A 17,822-nucleotide genomic window follows, 5' to 3' on the forward strand; every position below is an offset into this window, starting at 1 on the left:
TGCGCGCCTCGGCTCGCATGTACGCGCATCCTGCGTCACTGCGACGTGATCTCCTATTGGCTCAGACCAGAGCCAGTGTGATTGGACGCTACTATCTGACGTGACCTTTCACCCAATAGCATTGAAGTAAACACTGAAGAACTCAAGACCAGCATGGACGACAATTTTACTCTGTTCCGTCCTTGAACCCAGACACCTATATGAAGGAAGATTAGGGCTGTTGGGAATAGTGCAATTTACACCGCACAGTAGATTAGCTATGGTAGCTAACGCTATATTGGTTTGAGATACATTATGGTAGCTAACGCTATGCTATAGTGGTTCAAGATCACAGCGCTGATGATCAACAGATACTCATCTGCAAGGCGCACCGTGTACACTGGAAGTCATTGATTGACGTGCGTTCAAACCACAGCCACTAATCGTGCACAAATGTGACATGTTAAGACTTTGTCACAACGGCTACCGCTGTCTTGCAGCATCGTGTTAATAAGTCTCCAGGTGAATGCGTTTCGCGTCTTGCAGGAACCACGAGAACGACCGAACAGCCTAATAGTTACACATACACGGGTCCGACATGGACGTTGCTCTGCGAAGAGGTTGGAGTCTTAAGACCGCCTTCCCTTTCATGATCTCTCGTAGAACTTTGTCGTTGTTTTGGAGATGTGGCGCCGGTACACCCTGGCCGCCAGCTCCCACAGGGCGACGGGGGGCAGCGGCGCCCCGCCGACCCGCACACTCCGGGGCGAGCGAGGGCACGGAGCGGTCTCCCGGTGCAGCCCCGGAGAGACTACCCTTTTCACGGTTGTCTCAGGAGGATTTGGCGTTCTTCAGGGAAACACTCCCGGGCGGAGCCATCACGGATCCAGACTTACTGGAGGCCCACAACGTAGATTGGCTCAAATCCGTTAAAGGTGAGAATGTAAGGTATGGAGGAATAGATTAACAGTGATGTCTGCCTGTGTTAGCCTGTGTACTAAACGCTCATCGGCATCTCCGGTCCCCAATCCAGGTGAAGGTGAACTGTTGCTCAGACCTCAGACCACGGCGCAAGTATCTGAAATACTGAGGTAAATAAGAGCACACTAATGGACGATCATGGCGGAGTGGAGAACCGCAGAGTTATTTTACCGGGTAGACGACTTGTTATAATAATAATAATAATAAATGAAATTTATCTAGCGCTTAATATGTTACTCTAAGACGCTTTACATATTGGCCTATCAAAACTATGTAAGACAGACTAGGAATAAAAGAAAAACAGAGGTTAAACATGAAGAATAAGGTGGGAGTTAGGTGGGGAAGGCTAGTGTGAAAAGGTATGTTTTGAGGGCAGATTTGAAAGAAGAGAGGGTTGGAGAGACTTTGATGTGGGAGGGGAGTGAATTCCAAAGGGTGGGGGCAGCAACTGAGAAGGCCCGATCACCCCAAGTCCGTCGCTCGTTATGGTATTAATGAAACAACTCCCCCTGCTGTTAGATACTGTAACGACCGCAACCTGGCGGTGAATCCCCAGGGGGGCAACACGGGTCTGGTGGGAGGCAGCGTCCCCGTCTATGATGAGATCATCCTCTCCACAGCGTTACTGAACAACATCCTGACCTTTGACCCCGTCTCCGGTAAGCAACCTTTGTGAACGTTTGCGAAGGGTTTGGTGCGTTTTTTGCTTCAATAATATCTCTGTTCGTTCTGCACAACTCAGAACATGGAAGGATCCTTTATTTTTCTTTGAGGCTGTGAATCACGGCTTTGTGTGTGTGTGTGTGTGTGTGTGTGTGTGTGTGTGTGTGTGTGTGTGTGTGTGTGTGTGTGTGTGTGTGTGTGTGTGTGTGTGTGTGTGTGTGTGTGTGTGTGTGTGTGTGTGTGTGTGTGTGTGTCTCTGCCTGTGTGTGTGTGTGTCTCTGCCTGTGTGTGTGTGTGTCTGTGTCCGTCGGTCCAGGTATCCTGACGTGCCAGGCGGGCTGTGTGTTGGAGGGTCTCTCGGGTTACCTGGAGGAGCAGGACTTCATCATGCCCCTGGACCTGGGTGCGAAGGGCAGCTGTCACATCGGGGGCAACGTGGCCACCAACGCCGGGGGGCTCCGCCTGCTGCGCTACGGCTCCCTGCGGGGGACGGTGCTGGGCCTGGAAGTGGTAATGCTCAGCGTCATTCCCTTTTGTCTTAACTGGGAAATCCCACTCATTCATACATATTATGACATATTATACCACCAGGTGTGAGTACGATTAGCCGTTACAAGAAGATTTGAAAATCGACCTCTTCTGTCATCACATGTGGGCGTGTCCACCTAGATGCATGACGGATGGATGAGCAACGTTTGCACAGTCCAACTGGGTAGCTTGGTAGACCGATCTATCCTGCACACATATAGGTGGACACGCCCACTTGTGATGTCGGAAGAGGCGGGTTGTAAGAACTGGTTGTAACGCACCTGGTGGTATACTGTGTCACCTTTTTATCTGGGAAATCCCGCTCATTCATAATTACTATTGCTACTATGAAGGTCATTAGCTGATGCTCTATGAGGTATGATGGGGGCTCAGCCGGAGCCACGTGAGTCCAGGGCCGTGTCGTTAAGGGGGAGGTAGGGGGCCGGGGGGCTGGAGGAAGCCCAGCGCGGTGAGGTTGTGTACAGTGGAGGTGGAGCCCAGAGGGTGCGAAGTGCACCCCCCCTAACCACCGGGACATCCTCCCACTAAACCACTGGTGGGGCCTCTTGCTCACGGAGGCTGACGCTACACTGGTCCCCAAAAACATCTAGCAACACGAGGAAAGCACCAACCATTCTGTGTCTCTGTCTGTCTGTCTGTCTGTCTGTCTGTCTGTCTGTCTGTCTGTCTGTCTGTCTGTCTGTCTGTCTGTCTGTCTGTCTGTCTGTCTGTCTGTCTGTCTGTCTCTGTCTGTCTGTCTGTCTCTCTCTCTCTCGGTCTCTCTGTCTCTCGGTCTCTCTGTCTCTCTGTCTCTGTCTGTCTGTCTGTCTGTCTGTCTGTCTGTCTCTCGGTCTCTCTGTCTCTCGGTCTCTCGGTCTCTGTCTGTCTGTCTGTCTGTCTCTCTCGCTGTGTGTGTCTCTGTCTGTCTCTCTCCCTCTCTCTAGGTGCTGGCAGACGGCCGGGTGCTGGACTGTCTGTCCACTCTGAGGAAGGACAACACAGGATATGACCTCAAGCAGCTGTTCATCGGTTCGGAGGGCACGCTGGGCGTCATCACCGCCGTGTCCGTCCTGTGTCCGCGGAAACCCAGCGCCGTCCACGTGGCCTTCCTGGGTGAGCCCCCCCCCCCCCCCCCCCCCCCCTGGACCACTCTGGTCACTGCCCAGCATGCACCACACACCTTTAGCCTGAGGGGGGGCCATAGTCATACCATCCCTCTGAGACTAGGAGACAAATTATAATGACTTCATAAATCCCAGTCGGGGAATTGACCAATAGGAACAGTGTGTGTATGGTTTGCTAAGAATATCGCCATACAACAATTAAAATCACATTCTAGGCTTGTATTAGGTAGACATAATGTCAATAAGCACCAAGCGACCTCTTAAACAACTAAGGGATCTCTTAAAGGGATCTCTTAAACGACTAAGGGATCTCTCAAACGACTAAGGTATCTCTTAAAGGGGGGATCTCTTGAATGACTAAGGGTTCTCTTAAATGACTAAGGGATCTCTTAAATGACTAAGAGATCTGTGCCTGTTTCTTCCAGGCTGCCAGACCTTTGAGCAGCTGCTGGGAACCTTCAAGCTCTGCAAAGGCATGCTGGGAGAGATCCTGTCAGCCTTTGAATTCCTGGACGCAGCGTGCATGGGGCTGCTGAACACACACCTGAAACTGCCCAACCCCATCACAGGTACACAGAGAGAGAGAGAGAGGTGGTGGTGGAGGAGGAGGTGGAGGAGGTGGAGGTGGCAGCCGGTCTGTTGGTCTCTAATGTGAAGTTGTGATGTAGTTCTTCTAACGACCTCTAGGGGCTGCAATCCTATTCTTCATTTGGTTAGGATCTCACTAGTTAGTTCATCTCCATTTTATCAAGGCCCTGGTTTATAATAACATTAGGTTCAAGGCTTATTGAGGATCAACTATAAATGTGCTTGACCAATGGGCTGGTGCGTAGCCAAGTCCCGCCCTCTGTGGGCTACAAAAATGGATGCCTCCGTAGAAGGTGGATCCACACCCTTAAAGGGGGGGGGGGTCCTGGACACAGCGTCCCTGTTTCCTACCGTCTTTGGAGGAGCATTAAAGCTACTTGATGGACACGCCCCTCCCTCTTCGCTGTCCCGGCAGACTGCCCCTTCTACATCGTCATAGAGACGTCGGGGTCCAACTCCGCCCACGACGAGGAGAAGCTCCACAGCTTCCTGGAGGAGGCCATGACCTCATCGCTGGTCACTGACGGGACGGTGGCGAGCGACGACACGAAGGTCAAGGTGTGTTGGGACGGATAGTGACTCATGGTGAACCCCCTGTCGGCGCTGGGAGGTCCTCCGTGGCCCCTGAAGCAGGGGGGGATGCATTGCTGTCGAGTCATGCTGTATGTATGTATGTATGTATGTATGTATGTATGTATGTAGGGCTGCTGCTCGCTTTATGGAAAAAATCGGAATCACGATTATTCAAACCATTATTTTTGAGTCTGAAAACACGAAAGATTTATTCAGCATCCCCTCCAAAATAACCCTCTGTAAATTATATCTTTGAAATTTCCCCTTAAGAAGATACACAAAACTTCAAATAGGAAATGTTCAAATAGAATTGCTCAGCCCTAATGTATTTATTAGTGTCGCATAGGTGTGAGTCCAATGAGTCCAATGAAATACCTGTACGTCTGAACGTATTGGCCTGGTCAGACTAAACTGTGTGTGTGTGTGTCTGTTCATATGCACGTGTGCCTGAAATGCATGTTTGCACACATGTGCGTGTTAGCATAGGCCTTTATACATGCGTGTGTGTGTGTGTGTGTGTGTGTGTGCGTGCAGGCGCTGTGGTCGATGCGTGAGCGCGTGACGGAGGCCCTGACCCACGACGGCTACACCTACAAGTACGACGTGTCGCTCCCCGTGGAGGGCCTCTACCAGCTGGTCACGGCCACCCGGGACCACCTGGGGAGCCGCGCCAAGAACGTGGTGGGCTACGGACACGTGGGTGAGGACCGGGGGGGGGGCGGATGGCATGTGTGCGTCTCTGTGCCTATGTGTTGTGTGTGTGACTCTCTGTCATTGTTTTTGTGTGTGTGTGTGTGTGTGTGTGTGTGTGTGTGTGTGTGTGTGTGTGTGTGTGTGTGTGTGTGTGTGTGTGTGTGTGTGTGTGTGTGTGTGTGTGTGTGTGTGTGTGTGTGTGTGTCTCTCTGCTTATTGGTTGTATGACTCTCTGTCGTGTGTGTGTGTGTACATGTGTCTGATTGATTCCCTCTTAGTGTGTGTGTTTGTGTATGTCTGTGATAGTCTCTCTCTTGGCCTGTGTGTGTGTGTGTGTGTGTGTGTGTGCGCGCGCTACAAACTAGAAGTACATATCAGTAGAGTACTGCTAGTAGTATTTACGTAGTACATAAACATATTTCCAAATTGTTATTTACTTCTGCTGTGTGCGTGTGCGTGTGCGTGTGTGTGTGTGTGTGTGTGTGTGTGTGCATGCTCCATGAAGGCGACGGTAACCTTCACCTGAACATCACCGCGTCGGGGCCGGACCCCTCCCTGCAGGGGGCCATCGAGCCCTTCGTGTACGGCTGGACGGCGCGGGTCCGGGGCAGCGTGAGCGCCGAGCACGGCCTGGGCCTGAAGAAGAGGAACTACATCTACTACAGCAAGCCCCGCCCCGCCGTGGCCCTCATGGGACACATCAAGACCCTGATGGACCCCCGGGGAATCCTCAACCCCTACAAGACCCTCCCCGACGACCTGGACTGAGGGGGGGGCTGTCCGCTGGTGGTGGGGGAGTGTCGGGGGCTGGATGAGGAGGGTCATGTGTGTGCACGGAGGTGCAGACATATCTGTATTCATGTGGTATGCATTTGCCATATTGAAGACTTGATTGTATTTACTGGGTTATTTCTGTGTGTGTGTGTGTGTGTGTGTGTGTGTGTGTGTGTGTGTGTGTGTGTGTGTGTGTGTGTGTGTGTGTGTGTGTGTGTGTGTGTGTGTGTGTGTGTGTGTGTGTGTGTGTGTGTGTGTGTGTGTGTGTGTGTGTGTGTGTGATGGCTGGTTTAAGCAGCCTCGCCTGGCCCAGTCTGTTTGGACTCTTGGGCTGGGTGAGGCACGTTGAGTAATCAGTGTGAAACTTGTTTAAACCCGCCGCCGCCTGCACACAAACACGCACTCGAGGTAGAGCTCTCCTGCATGGCAGTGGAGCACCAGGTCATGGTCATTTACTGCAACTTCTACCATGAACCGGATTTCAACACCAACGCCCTGCTGTTTCCAGGAGCTCAGAAAGGCCAACTAGGTGGTGGTAGCAGCAGCAACCTTGTAAGGAGGAATGTGTTTTAAGGTGCAATCAATTGTATGTATTTTTTACAGACACTCCAAATTGTAGCTTGATCTGTTCCCCTCAAGATTATAATCATTTGTGAATCCATAGCTCATCGACTGTAGATCAAGGTGGAGTTGTAATCCGTTTGTACTACCTCTACTAGAGCCGATGGTTTAACCATCGTGACGGCTTTAGAAACCTGAAAGTGTGCATCAACGTGTAACAGTGCAGTAAATGTTTTATTATTACATATAAAAAAAAAAATCAAAGCAACAACACAGCGGACGTCTTGTGAACTTTATCTGGAAGCCGTCGGTGTGAACGTCGGGTAGAGCGGGGTCGTCTGGAGACCACGCCCGTACTGCAAGGCATGATGGGAGAAAAGGGACGCGGGCGACAGGTGCCCTGACGGACATATTCTCCTTTCCTGGCTCCTCACCTCCTGTTCCCTCGGCAGTAGACGGCAGGAAACATACATAGCAGCTCTTGGTAATGATGTGACGGATGATTTCTATATCATTATACTGTTAATATAATAACTATAATAATAATTGTATTTTGCCGGTCCTTCCATCCACTCGACCGCCCAGAGAAGCAGAGATCTGTACATGGCGTCTCTTCCAAATCGGCCAACGTGTTCAGTGCGTGTTTCCCTACTTTACGACTTCATTATTTATAGCTAATTAATAGCTCGATGTAGAGTATTCCCATGTGTACAGTCCCTTAAACACAGGCTACAAACCAGGAGTACATATCAGTAGTGTGCTGCTAGTAGTAGTATACGTAGTACATAAACATATTTCAAAATTGTACTTTGATTCTGGTGTGTGTGTGTGTGTGTGTGTGTGTGTGTGTGTGTGTGTGTGTGTTCGATAAGGCTAAAACCATTGACCTGATTGTCTTTGAGCGGGATATCCCGACAGCATGTGAAATAAAAGAAAAACATAAAAGAAAGGAGGATACTTGAAGAAGATCCCTTTTAGTGCCGAGCGTGTGTGTGTGTGTTCTCGTAGAGTTCAGACCAGAGCGGTCAAGTTACGGACAGAGATCCGGTTCTTCAGGCTGAGGTCGCAGTTCACCGTCTGGGTCAGAGCAGGCAGGGGGGACGGCCGGGGTTCCACGGCGACGGCTGGTTCCTCAGACAGGGCTCCCAGCTCCCAGAGGAAGCTGGGGAGGAACGACGAGAGCAGGACGGATCACTAGACCTTCCCCTCTCCTGGTCCGCCGACCACCTATCCAACGCCACTGTGGCCTCCTCTTCCTCCCTGGTCTCCTCTCCCTCCTCTCCTCTCCTCTCCTCTCCTCAGGAGTCCTTGCCCTTCTCCAGGGAGCCGTGGATCTTGTCCAGGGTCTTCTTGATGCGCAGCGCGGTGAGCCGGGCCGACGGATTCTGGTACCAACACTCCTTCATCAGCTTCACCAGCGCCGACAGCGTCTGAGCGACGGAGAGAGAGACTACAGGTGACCATGTGACTCGTGTGCCTCCTACTGAAGTCTCCAGGTGACCATGTGATCGACCCATCAGAGCATGAGGATGGTACAAGGCTGATCTACGCCGGTCTACCAGGGGCCTTCATTTGTATTTCTTTATACCATGTGTGTGTGAGACCAGCTGTTGTAGTGATTAAACCTGTACGAGGGGACTAGGGGGACATTAACAAAGTCTTCTAACACCTAAACTAACAATCTGTAACATAGTACCTAACCTAAAATAGGCATGTCTAACCTAGTATCTAAACTAACCTAATGCCTAAACTAACGATCTCTAATCTGGTACCTAAACTAACCATCTCTAACTTAAACATCTCTAACCTAGGGAACCTTCCTTTAACAAACTGCCTCAGCTAACCACTACTTCTGATGAACCATCCTTAACCTTGAAGCAAAAGAACCGTTGAGCTAAAGCGTCCCTTTACCTTTGTTGAACCAAGTGTCCCTTTACCTTCTCCGGTCTTGAATGTCTCTAATCCTCAAGGGCTTCTGAGAAGCATTCCATAACATTCAACACTCGTTGCTTCAAAATAGAAAATATGTTTGTTAACTGCCCCCGGGTCCGTCCGCTCCAGTTCTCACTAAAGTTGTGTTACTCACGGGGTCGGAGAACCAGCGGTTGGGGACGAAGGGGCGCTGCTGCTCCACACACACCACCCTCCTCATGTCCTCGAAGCTGGGGTCGCTGGGCACCTGGTCGTAGAATGGGGGCCCGTACTCCTCCACCAGGCCTGGAACACAGGGAGGGGGGAGGGGGGTTAGAGGCCTGGGACACCGGGGAGTTATGGTGTGTTCGAGATGCCTCGTAGAACACTCACAAGAGTTGAAAAATGGGAAATTTCCAAAGAGGCTAACGTAGTTAACAAAAGCAATGACTAGCCAATGACTCACGACGACAAACGGGAAATGCTGCAAGCCAGGAAATCACGTCACAAGAGCCACCCATGCGGGTGGTGTACGATGCATCTCGAAAACACCATTAGACAAGAACCATGTTGGGCTAGATGCATGGAACACAGGGGAGTTCAACCAGAACCATGTTGGGCTAGATACATGGAACACAGGGGAGTTAAACCAGAACCATGTTGGGCTAGATACATGGAACACAGCATAGTTAAACCAGAACCATGTTGGGCTAGATACATGGAACACAGCATAGTTAAACCAGAACCATGTTGGGCTAGATACATGGACACAGGGGAGTTAAACCAGAACCATGTTGGGCTAGATACATGGAACACAGGGGAGTTAAACCAGAACCATGTTGGGCTAGATACATGGAACACAGGGGAGTTAAACCAGAACCATGTTGGGCTAGGTACATGGAACACAGGGGAGTTAAACCAGAACCATGTTGGGCTAGGTACATGGAACAGATTTAGACCAGAACCATGGAGCCCCTTCATTAAACTGCCGGCGGTGCCCACCGTTGCTGTAGGTCCTCCTGGCGATCTCCCACAGCACCAGGCCGAAGGCCCAGATGTCCACCCTCTTGTACGCGTCGAAGCAGTCCGTCTGGATGCTGTCGTCCAGCACCTCGGGGGCCATGTAGCGCTTGGTGCCCACCTTGGGGTTGTTCCCCACGTCCAGCAGGTTGTCCGCCTGGGAGTGGGTCACGGCCAGCCCTGTGGCGAGGGGGGACCGTGGGGGGGGGGTTCAGTACAGCTCGCGGTTCTTCATCAAAAGTATCTTCATTTAATTACAAAGATGTCTAAGCGCAGTTAACGAGAGCGTTGAGTAATAGAGTAGCATAGAAATATGTTGAGGTTTGCATAAGATAATGGTCTCTAATGGTTATGTGTTCAGTGTTACAACTTATGTCATTTGTGAGCGGATTAAGCATCTACCGAAGTACCTTGCTCAAGACTGCCTGCAGCCGAACAACGGCAGTTGGAGTCAAACCTTCCCTCCCTGAAACAGTATTGAGTGTATCGTTCAATGAGATGGCTCTACATGCAGGCCAAGGGAAGCCTCAAGTGAAATGGTTCATGAAGGGGAGGTTCTGACCAGGTCAGTCTAGATAACGGGGAGGTCCTGACCCAGGGTAGTCTAGTGGTTGGTTAAGGGGCGGTTCTGACCCAGGTTAGTCTAGTGTAATGCTTTGTTAAAGGGGAGGTTCTGACCCAGGTTAGTCTAATGGGAGGTTAAGGGGCGGTTCTGACCCAGTTTAGTCTAGTGTAATGCTTTGTTAAAGGGGAGGTTCTGACCCAGGTTAGTCTAATGGTTGGTTAAGGGGCGGTTCTGACCCAGGTTAGTCTAGTGTAATGCTTTGTTAAAGGGGAGGTTCTGACCCAGGTCGGCGATGCAGCAGCGCAGCTCCTTGGTCACCAGGATGTTCTTGCTCTTGAGGTCGCGGTGGGCGATGGCCGGCTTCCCCTCGGCGCCGAAGATCTCGGTGTGAAGGTGCACCAGGCCGCTGGCCACCGACGCCGCCATGGCCAGGCCCTCGCTCGTCTCCACGGCGACGCGCTGCAGGTAGTCGTACAGCGAGCCGTTGTCGTGGTAATGGGTGATCAGCCACAGCTGGGTGCTGGAGTTACGGGAGGTCATGTCAGACGCCATGAAGCCTGTAAGGGGAGGAGATGAAGGAGAAGAGGAGGAAGAGGAGGAGAAGAGGAGGAAGAGGAGGAGATGAAGAGAGGAGGAGTAGATGAAGGAGAAGAGGAGATGAAGGAGTAGAGGAGGAGATGAATGAGAAGAGGAGGAGATGAAGACAAGGACATGAAGGAGAAGAGGAGGAGGAGATGGAGAGGAGATGAAGGAGAAGAGATGGAAAGGAGGAGGAGATGAAGGAGTAGAGGAGGAGATGAAGGAGGAGAGGAGGAGATGAAGGAGTAGAGGAGGAGAATAAGGAGGAGATGAAGGAGTAGAGGAGGAGAATAAGGAGGAGAGGAGGAGATTAAGGAGTAGGAAGGAGATGAAGGAGGAGAGGAGGAGATGGAGAGAGATGAAGGAGTAGAGGAGGAGATGAAGGAGTAGAGGAGGAGATGAAGGAGTAGGAAGGAGATGAAGGAGGAGAGGAGGAGATTAAGGAGGAGATAAAGAAGAGGAGGAGGAGATGGAGGAGATGAAGGAGAAGAGATAAAGGAGAAGAAGAAGAGGAGGTGAAGGAGGAGGAGATGAAGGAAAGAGGAGAAGGAGATGAGGGAGAATAAAAGGAGAGGAGGAGGTCCGATAGTCTCAATTCCATGTTACTACTCTTTTAAACACGGCATGTCATATTATGCAAGGCAGAGAAAATGGTAAGCTTTGTTGCATTTTGAACTTCATGGTCTCCTGTCTGAGACCAGACCTTCATGGTATCTTCTCTGAGACCTTCTCTGCTGCTGGTCCCACTCACCCAGGATGTTCTCGTGGCGGAGCAGCACTGTGTTGTAGATCTCTGTCTCTCTGAACCAGGACTTCTCGTCCCTGGAGGAGAAGATCTTCACCGCCACGTTCTCCCCCTGCCACTGGCCCCGCCACACCTCCCCATACCTCCCCTTACCTTGGGGAGGGAGGGGGGGGGTGGGGGGGGGGAGAGAGGAAAACCACATCAAGTCATATAGCAAAGACAGCATTGATGGACCCCGTTTCGTGAGTTTTCATGCCTGCTCTGTCCCAGGAACAGTCGAGTGCATCAAGTATTTATTCCCTTCTGTGTCAACCCTTTGGATATTTAACCTCCTCTCATGGCAAACCGTGTTGTTTACCTTGCAAATCTTTACATTAACTGTAAATAGTAGAAGCTACTATATTCACACATACACACATATGCACACCGCTGAACAACGACAGTTTCTTGTCTCACCACTGGTTGAAATGAGATGGGGGGGGGGGGGGGGGGCGGGGGAATGGCGATTTACATCTGCACTCCGACGACACTCGACTCGAGGTCTGTTTATGTCACGTCGCCTAGCAACCTCGTCGGGTGTGGTCCTTGTACACACCTACACACTCCATCAGGCTAATCTGCCTGGCCACCGTTCTCTGGACCAGGAAGGGAAGACCGGAGCCCGAGCCCGACGTACAGGAGTGGTCCAGTAAGTCCTGGGGGGGGGGGGGGGGGGAGAAGAGGATCACGAGTGAAGACCTCCGGTCAATCAAAGGAGAACCCAACCCCAACCCCAACATCACCTCTAGTTTTGGAATGCATTGTTCGAGGACCCACTCTCCGGCTTACACCCTATGCTACCGCGTGAGTAACCTCGGAATGGCTCTTTTCAGGGCCCATTTCAGAATAAAAGCGTGCTTACTGCCAGAGTGCTGTCCCCCAGGTTGGAGGTGATGAGGCCGTCCACGGCGCCCTGCTCCGTGTCAAACTCCTGCAGCCTGTGCAGGCGGCCGTGGTGCAGCCTCCTGCAGGCCAGCACCGAGCCCACGGCCAGGAGCACCAGCACCCCCACCGGGCCCAGCACCAGCAGGGCCACGGTGCGCACGCGGTACCGCACCGACTCCCCCTCCGGGGCTGTGGGGGGGGAGAGGGACATGGGGGGTCAGGGGGGAGGGGAGGAGGAGGAGGAGGAGGAGTGGTCATCTGAGGACTTTAACTGGGATACATTAAGAGGGAAATATGTAGATGAGTGGAAGGTGCTGGGAGGATATCTGTTTGATTGATTGGGCCTGCCCCTGTGTGAGCCAATTAGGTGTCAGACTGCTCGCCGCCCCATGTCTGACCAATCAGGGGTGCTCTACAGTGATTGGTTCGGGGGACGTGTCTCCCCGGTTAATAGCAGGTGTGAGATAGGGAGGGAGGGAGGGAGGGAGGGAGGGAGGAGAAAGGGATCTGATGTTTGTTTGTGGTTGTTGGGAAGCCAAATATTGCTCTCTGGCCCTTCTCTGCTCTCCAAGACCCCTCAATCTGAGCTCCAGTCCCCTGCTGGGAGAGCAGCTCGCTGGGTCAGCGTTAGGGTTAGGGTTGGGGCTCGCTCGGTCAGGGTTAGGGCTCGCTGGGTCAGGGTTAGGGCTCCCTGGGTTAGGGGTTAGGGTTCGCTCGGTCAGGGTCAGGGCTCGCTGGGTCACCTGACAGCAGCAGGGTCATCATGGAGTGGCGCGTCACGTTGCCGTTGCACATGTCCTGGGCGCAGCAGGCGATGGCCTGGTGGAGCGAGGGCGGCGTGAAGCAGTGCAGCTCGATCTTCTCCCGCTCCTCGAAGCAGCCCTGGTGCAGCTCCACCGGCCCCCCGGCCCCCTGCTCCCCGCCGGACCCCCGCTTCACCGACGAGAAGCAGCGGCGGCCGTGACACTGGCTGGTCTGGAGGCACTCGGGGCTGTCGCACACGCACACCAGCTGTCCGTCTGCGCACACACACGCACACAGACACACACAGCCAGAGATACACACACACACACACACACACACACACACACACACACACACGGACAGAGTCAGGACGAAGCTGGCCTAGCTGTTGTATAAATGGAGCTAGATGGAATAGGATAACAGACAACCAAGAAACAGGCCTTGTTGTGTCTTCCACTATGAACTCTGTGAGTTAGGGATCGGATTTCTCCCGTTTGTTGAGGACAAACTGCTGTGGAGAGCCCTCGAGACAAATCTGTTTTTGCATTACTGACAAATTCAGAAATGCATCTACCAATCAGGAGTCAGGTTCGCTAAAGCCTATATGATCAAAATGGTCAAATCAATGTGTCTCCGCAGCTTTTTGTATCAATAAGTATATATATCGTCCAACTATCAATCATTACAATCAGTGTTGCATTAGGGATGGGCATATTTATCAATTATTTGACAAAGAAATTATGTATTTTTGTCTGTGGGAACACCAAAACAAGAGTGGTACCCTTGATTACACCCGCCAGCAGTGATGCTGCATGATCACACGCTACAGCGTAAAGCCGTATACTTGAATCAGGACCGTGTTTAACATGTAGCTCACCTGTTCCCTCGGAGATGGACTGAACGGCCTTCAGCAGAACCATGAGGAGCAGCCGGACCCCGATCTGATCCATGATGCGGTGCGCTGCGTGCGGGATAACGGGGGATGGCGGAGTTAGAGGAGACGGATCCAACGGGAATGTACATGTTGTTGTAATTACATTAGCAGCCTAATGGTCCCTAATTCATGTACATGTCTTCCAACAGCGATAACAACCGGGAGGAGGAGGGCACTGAGGGGGGGAAACCACTCTAGTCCACCACGGTCGTGTGCAAAAGGGTTATTACATTGAATACAGACGATGATAGTGCATCCATCTCAAAAACATCTATTTGTGTTGACGACGCTCAAGACTGACTTAGCAAAGACAAACAGAAAATATGTGGCATCAGCTTTAAATATTGATCCAAACACATGATATGGCATCCAGGTGGTCCAGGGATGACATGGCTACAAGCCAACTACATTAAATGATGTCCGATTTAGAGAGACATCCCGAAGAGGAGCAATGGCGTTCTGCGATTTCTTCTTGTTCACCAAGTGTTCTCCTTCAGGCGGAGAACGGGACAGAGATCAGCGGTAGAAGAAGCCATCATGGCCCGGACAACATGGCCCGGACAGCGAGCCGTTTTACGGCCGGGGCGCCGCCGCCTCTCCGGCGCCAGACAGCCCGTCTCCCCGTAGCTGCTGGCTACAGACTAGCCGGCTGGCAACAACACGTTTCTCATCTTTAGAACCAAACTAAGTACGAATCTTCTTACCTGGCACAGTCGTCCTGTGGAATTTAACTCATTCTCCCTGTATTTGTTGACAGTATGTTTGGAATAGGCGTGCGGATAAGAGACAGCCGACAGGGAGCCACAGCCCTGCACACCCACTGGCTGGTGGGGTGGGTTTTTCTTTTTTCAAAACTTTATTATACCCACGAAACGAACAGCGCTCACACAAAAACACGACAGGCAGGCTACAGAATGTAAAATAAGCAGAACATGATAGAAAATGACCAAGGATCGATGCAGTGGTTCGCACGTTTACTTCGATGTTTTTTTGTATGCTGTTCATTTAAGATTTATATAAAAATAATGTGAACAGAAAAACAAAACGCAACCCCATACAATAAAACACAGAATTAAAATCAACAATTATTACAAATATGAATTTGCCATTTGTGTGTATGTTTGTGTGCGCGCGTGTGCATGCGTTTGTGCGGGTGTGGGGGTATTTGTGTGTGTTCGCGCGTGCGTGTGTGTGCATGCAATAGGATAATGTCAGCATTTGCTCAAGTTTATGTGTGCCAGGTTTTTTCTTTTTTTTTTTATAAACGTGTGCATGTACATGCGTGTATTTGTCTGTTTGCGTGTATGTGCGTGTGTGCATATGTGCGCATTTATGTGTATGTGTGTGTGTGTGTGTGTGTGTGTGTGTGTGTGTGTGTGTGTCTGTCTACCTGTGTGTCCACGCCTGCTACGTGCCCGTGTCACATATCACCAGTAGGAGCAGGAGATGGATCAGAGAGCAGGTTCAGCTCCCTCCCAGCGGGTCCCATGGTCCCGGGAACAAACCCCTGGCTGTTCGCCGTCCCGGAGCTCTGTGGTCCAGTGGGCCGGAGCAGGGGGCCGGAGTATCCAGTCTCCCCAGCAAAGAGAGCCGTTGTCTGCAGAGGGTTTTAATTAAGGACCCCTGGAGGTCAGTGAGGAGAGCCAGGTGACCCGGGGTGCCCTCCCACCCAGGGAGCTGGATCTCCTGGGGATAATGGAGGCAGGAAATGCGACCGGTCGAACCTGAGACGGAGGAAGGATTATCCACCCAGACGCTCTTAGGCCTAGGAGGAGGAGGAGGAGGAGGAGGAGGAGAATAATGTAGTGTTTTCTTCTTTAGTCATCCATCTTATATACCTGCCTTACATTTCCCCCTCCTCCTCCCTCCACACACACACACACACCACTCCTGCTCACACTTTCTCTCTCTCTCTTTCTCTCTCTCTATCGCTCTTTCTTTCTTTCTTTCTCTCTCTCTCTCTCTCTCTTTCTCTCTCTCCTACCTCCCCCCTTTCCGCTCCTCTCTCCCCCACCAATGCCAGGTTATAAAAAGGGGTAGGGGCTGAACAGGTGTTTTTTCCCCCCCTACCTTGAACCAGAAGAGAGAGAAGATCCAACCTGAGGTTTCTAACCCGTCAACATGGAGCATTTGGACACCAGACTCACCGTTCTTCTTCTCCTGCTGGCCGTCGTTCCATTCTCAACCCAGAAGAGCTCAGGTAACCCACCATACCCTCACACTATTCAAGGTAGGTAGGTCGATAGATGGATAGATGGATAGATAGATAGATAGATAGATAGATAGATAGATAGATAGATAGATAGATAGATAGATAGATAGATAGATAGATAGATAGATAGATAGATAGTGTCGTTTACATAGTAAAGGACACATCCAAGGTTGTTGGCTTTTTAAACCAACAATTAAAACCTTATTTTTAGATGTTTGTGTAAAAGCCTGATGGATTGTGGAATGAATGACTGTCTTGTCCTATTTTTTGGAGAGGGCTGGGTATCGAAACCTGCTACCTGAGGGTAATGGTTCAAAGGTGATGAACTAGAACTAGAACCAGAACTATCTCTGGGCTCTTTTTACAGACCAGCCTGGACGGAAGAATGTAGCTCTCTGGTTTGAGGTGCCCTGGTTTGCTCAGATTTGAGAATAACATAAAGATCTGATCACAACCTAACATCTGTTAAATGGCCCATCTCCTGGTTATCGCCAGCACTAATCCTCAGATTAATTATTGTGTCTAACCTTTCTTCTTTGTTTCAACGTGTTTCATTTTAGATGCTCATTACATTTTATTAATTCCATCAAATTCTAGTAACACTAGATCTGCTCTTTCGTGTATATGGCTTATCTCTTTGTTTCTTCTGCATTGTCTGCCACAAACACAAAGGTGCCATAAACATTTTAATAACTTTTTATTATATAAAAAAATGCATACAGAAATTCATACGTACTATTACTACTATTAGTAGTGTCATATATTCTTCATTATTTCGAATAATTAAAAAAATAAAATGTATCTGTGTAATGATAATTGAGGCTGTGCCCTAAATACAAATTTTACGTGATGAAATCCAAAGTGTAGTTTCTAAGCGGTTCTGTCGCCTCATGCAGTCACCTGATTTGTAGTTTTAGCCTCTGGTCTCCTGCAGTCACCTGATTTGTAGTTTTAACCTCTGGTCTCCGGCAGTCACCTGATTTGTAGTTTTAACCTCTGGTCTCCTGCAGTCACCTGGTGTGTAATTTTAATCTCCGGTCTCCGGCAGTCACCTGGTGTGTAGTTTTAATCTCTGGTCTCCAGCAGTCACCTGGTGTGTAATTTTAATCTCTGGTCTCCGGCAGTCACCTGGTGTGTAGTTTAAACCTCTGGTCTCCGGCCGTCACCTGGTTCGTAGTTTTAACCTCTGGTCTCCGGCCGTCACCTGGTTCGTAGTTTAAACCTCTGGTCTCCGGCCGTCACCTGGTTCGTAGTTTTAACCTCTGGTCTCCGGCAGTCACCTGGTGTGTGATGAGCGACGCGGAGGAGCAGAAGTGTCTGGACCTGGCCGGGAACGCCACCCTCCACCACGTCAGGGGAACTCTGCTGTGCACGCGAGGACTCCACTCCAGGGACTGCATGGAGAAGATTAAGGTACAACAGACCTGCTCGGATACTGCAGTCAGTGGCTCACTGGCTTAAGAGTGTAGTCGGTTACTAACTGGCTTAAGACTCCAGTCAGTGACTCACTAGCTTAAGACTAGTCAGTAACTCACTGGCTTATGAGTGCAGTAGGTTACTCCATGTACTAACTGGCTTAAGACTGTTGTCGGTAAATAACAGGCTTATTAAGACTGTATTCAGATACTAAATGTCTTATTAAGACTATATCCAGTTACTAACTGGCTTAACAATTTCGTCAGTTACTAACTGGCTTAAGACTGTAGTTGGTTACTAAGTGGTTT

The 17,822-nt window shown here is 50.6% G+C and overlaps 2 protein-coding genes across 2 annotated transcripts; one reads left to right on the forward strand and one right to left on the reverse strand.

The window, feature by feature from the left end:
- The first annotated feature begins 109 nt into the window (after positions 1–109).
- d2hgdh (D-2-hydroxyglutarate dehydrogenase) lies at positions 110–7,411 on the forward strand. The gene is made up of 9 exons (XM_056589886.1): positions 110–914; positions 1,013–1,070; positions 1,480–1,619; positions 1,940–2,133; positions 3,096–3,264; positions 3,701–3,844; positions 4,279–4,421; positions 4,971–5,136; positions 5,635–7,411. Exons 1-9 carry the CDS (start codon positions 578–580, stop codon positions 5,895–5,897), a joined length of 1,614 nt encoding a protein of 537 aa, XP_056445861.1. The 5' UTR covers positions 110–577; the 3' UTR covers positions 5,898–7,411.
- On the reverse strand, positions 6,405–14,719 carry acvr1l (activin A receptor, type 1 like). The gene is made up of 10 exons (XM_056589887.1): positions 14,591–14,719; positions 13,830–13,913; positions 12,952–13,227; positions 12,186–12,397; positions 11,880–11,979; positions 11,291–11,437; positions 10,242–10,517; positions 9,378–9,575; positions 8,551–8,681; positions 6,405–7,894 (listed from the first exon to the last, which is right to left on the reverse strand). Exons 2-10 carry the CDS (start codon positions 13,900–13,902, stop codon positions 7,763–7,765), a joined length of 1,545 nt encoding a protein of 514 aa, XP_056445862.1. The 5' UTR covers positions 13,903–13,913; positions 14,591–14,719; the 3' UTR covers positions 6,405–7,762.
- Between the last annotated feature and the right edge of the window lie 3,103 nt (positions 14,720–17,822).

The sequence above is a fragment of the Gadus chalcogrammus genome, chromosome 5 (genome assembly GCF_026213295.1).
Source record: "Gadus chalcogrammus isolate NIFS_2021 chromosome 5, NIFS_Gcha_1.0, whole genome shotgun sequence".
In the NCBI taxonomy this organism is placed as follows: Eukaryota; Metazoa; Chordata; class Actinopteri; order Gadiformes; family Gadidae; genus Gadus; species Gadus chalcogrammus.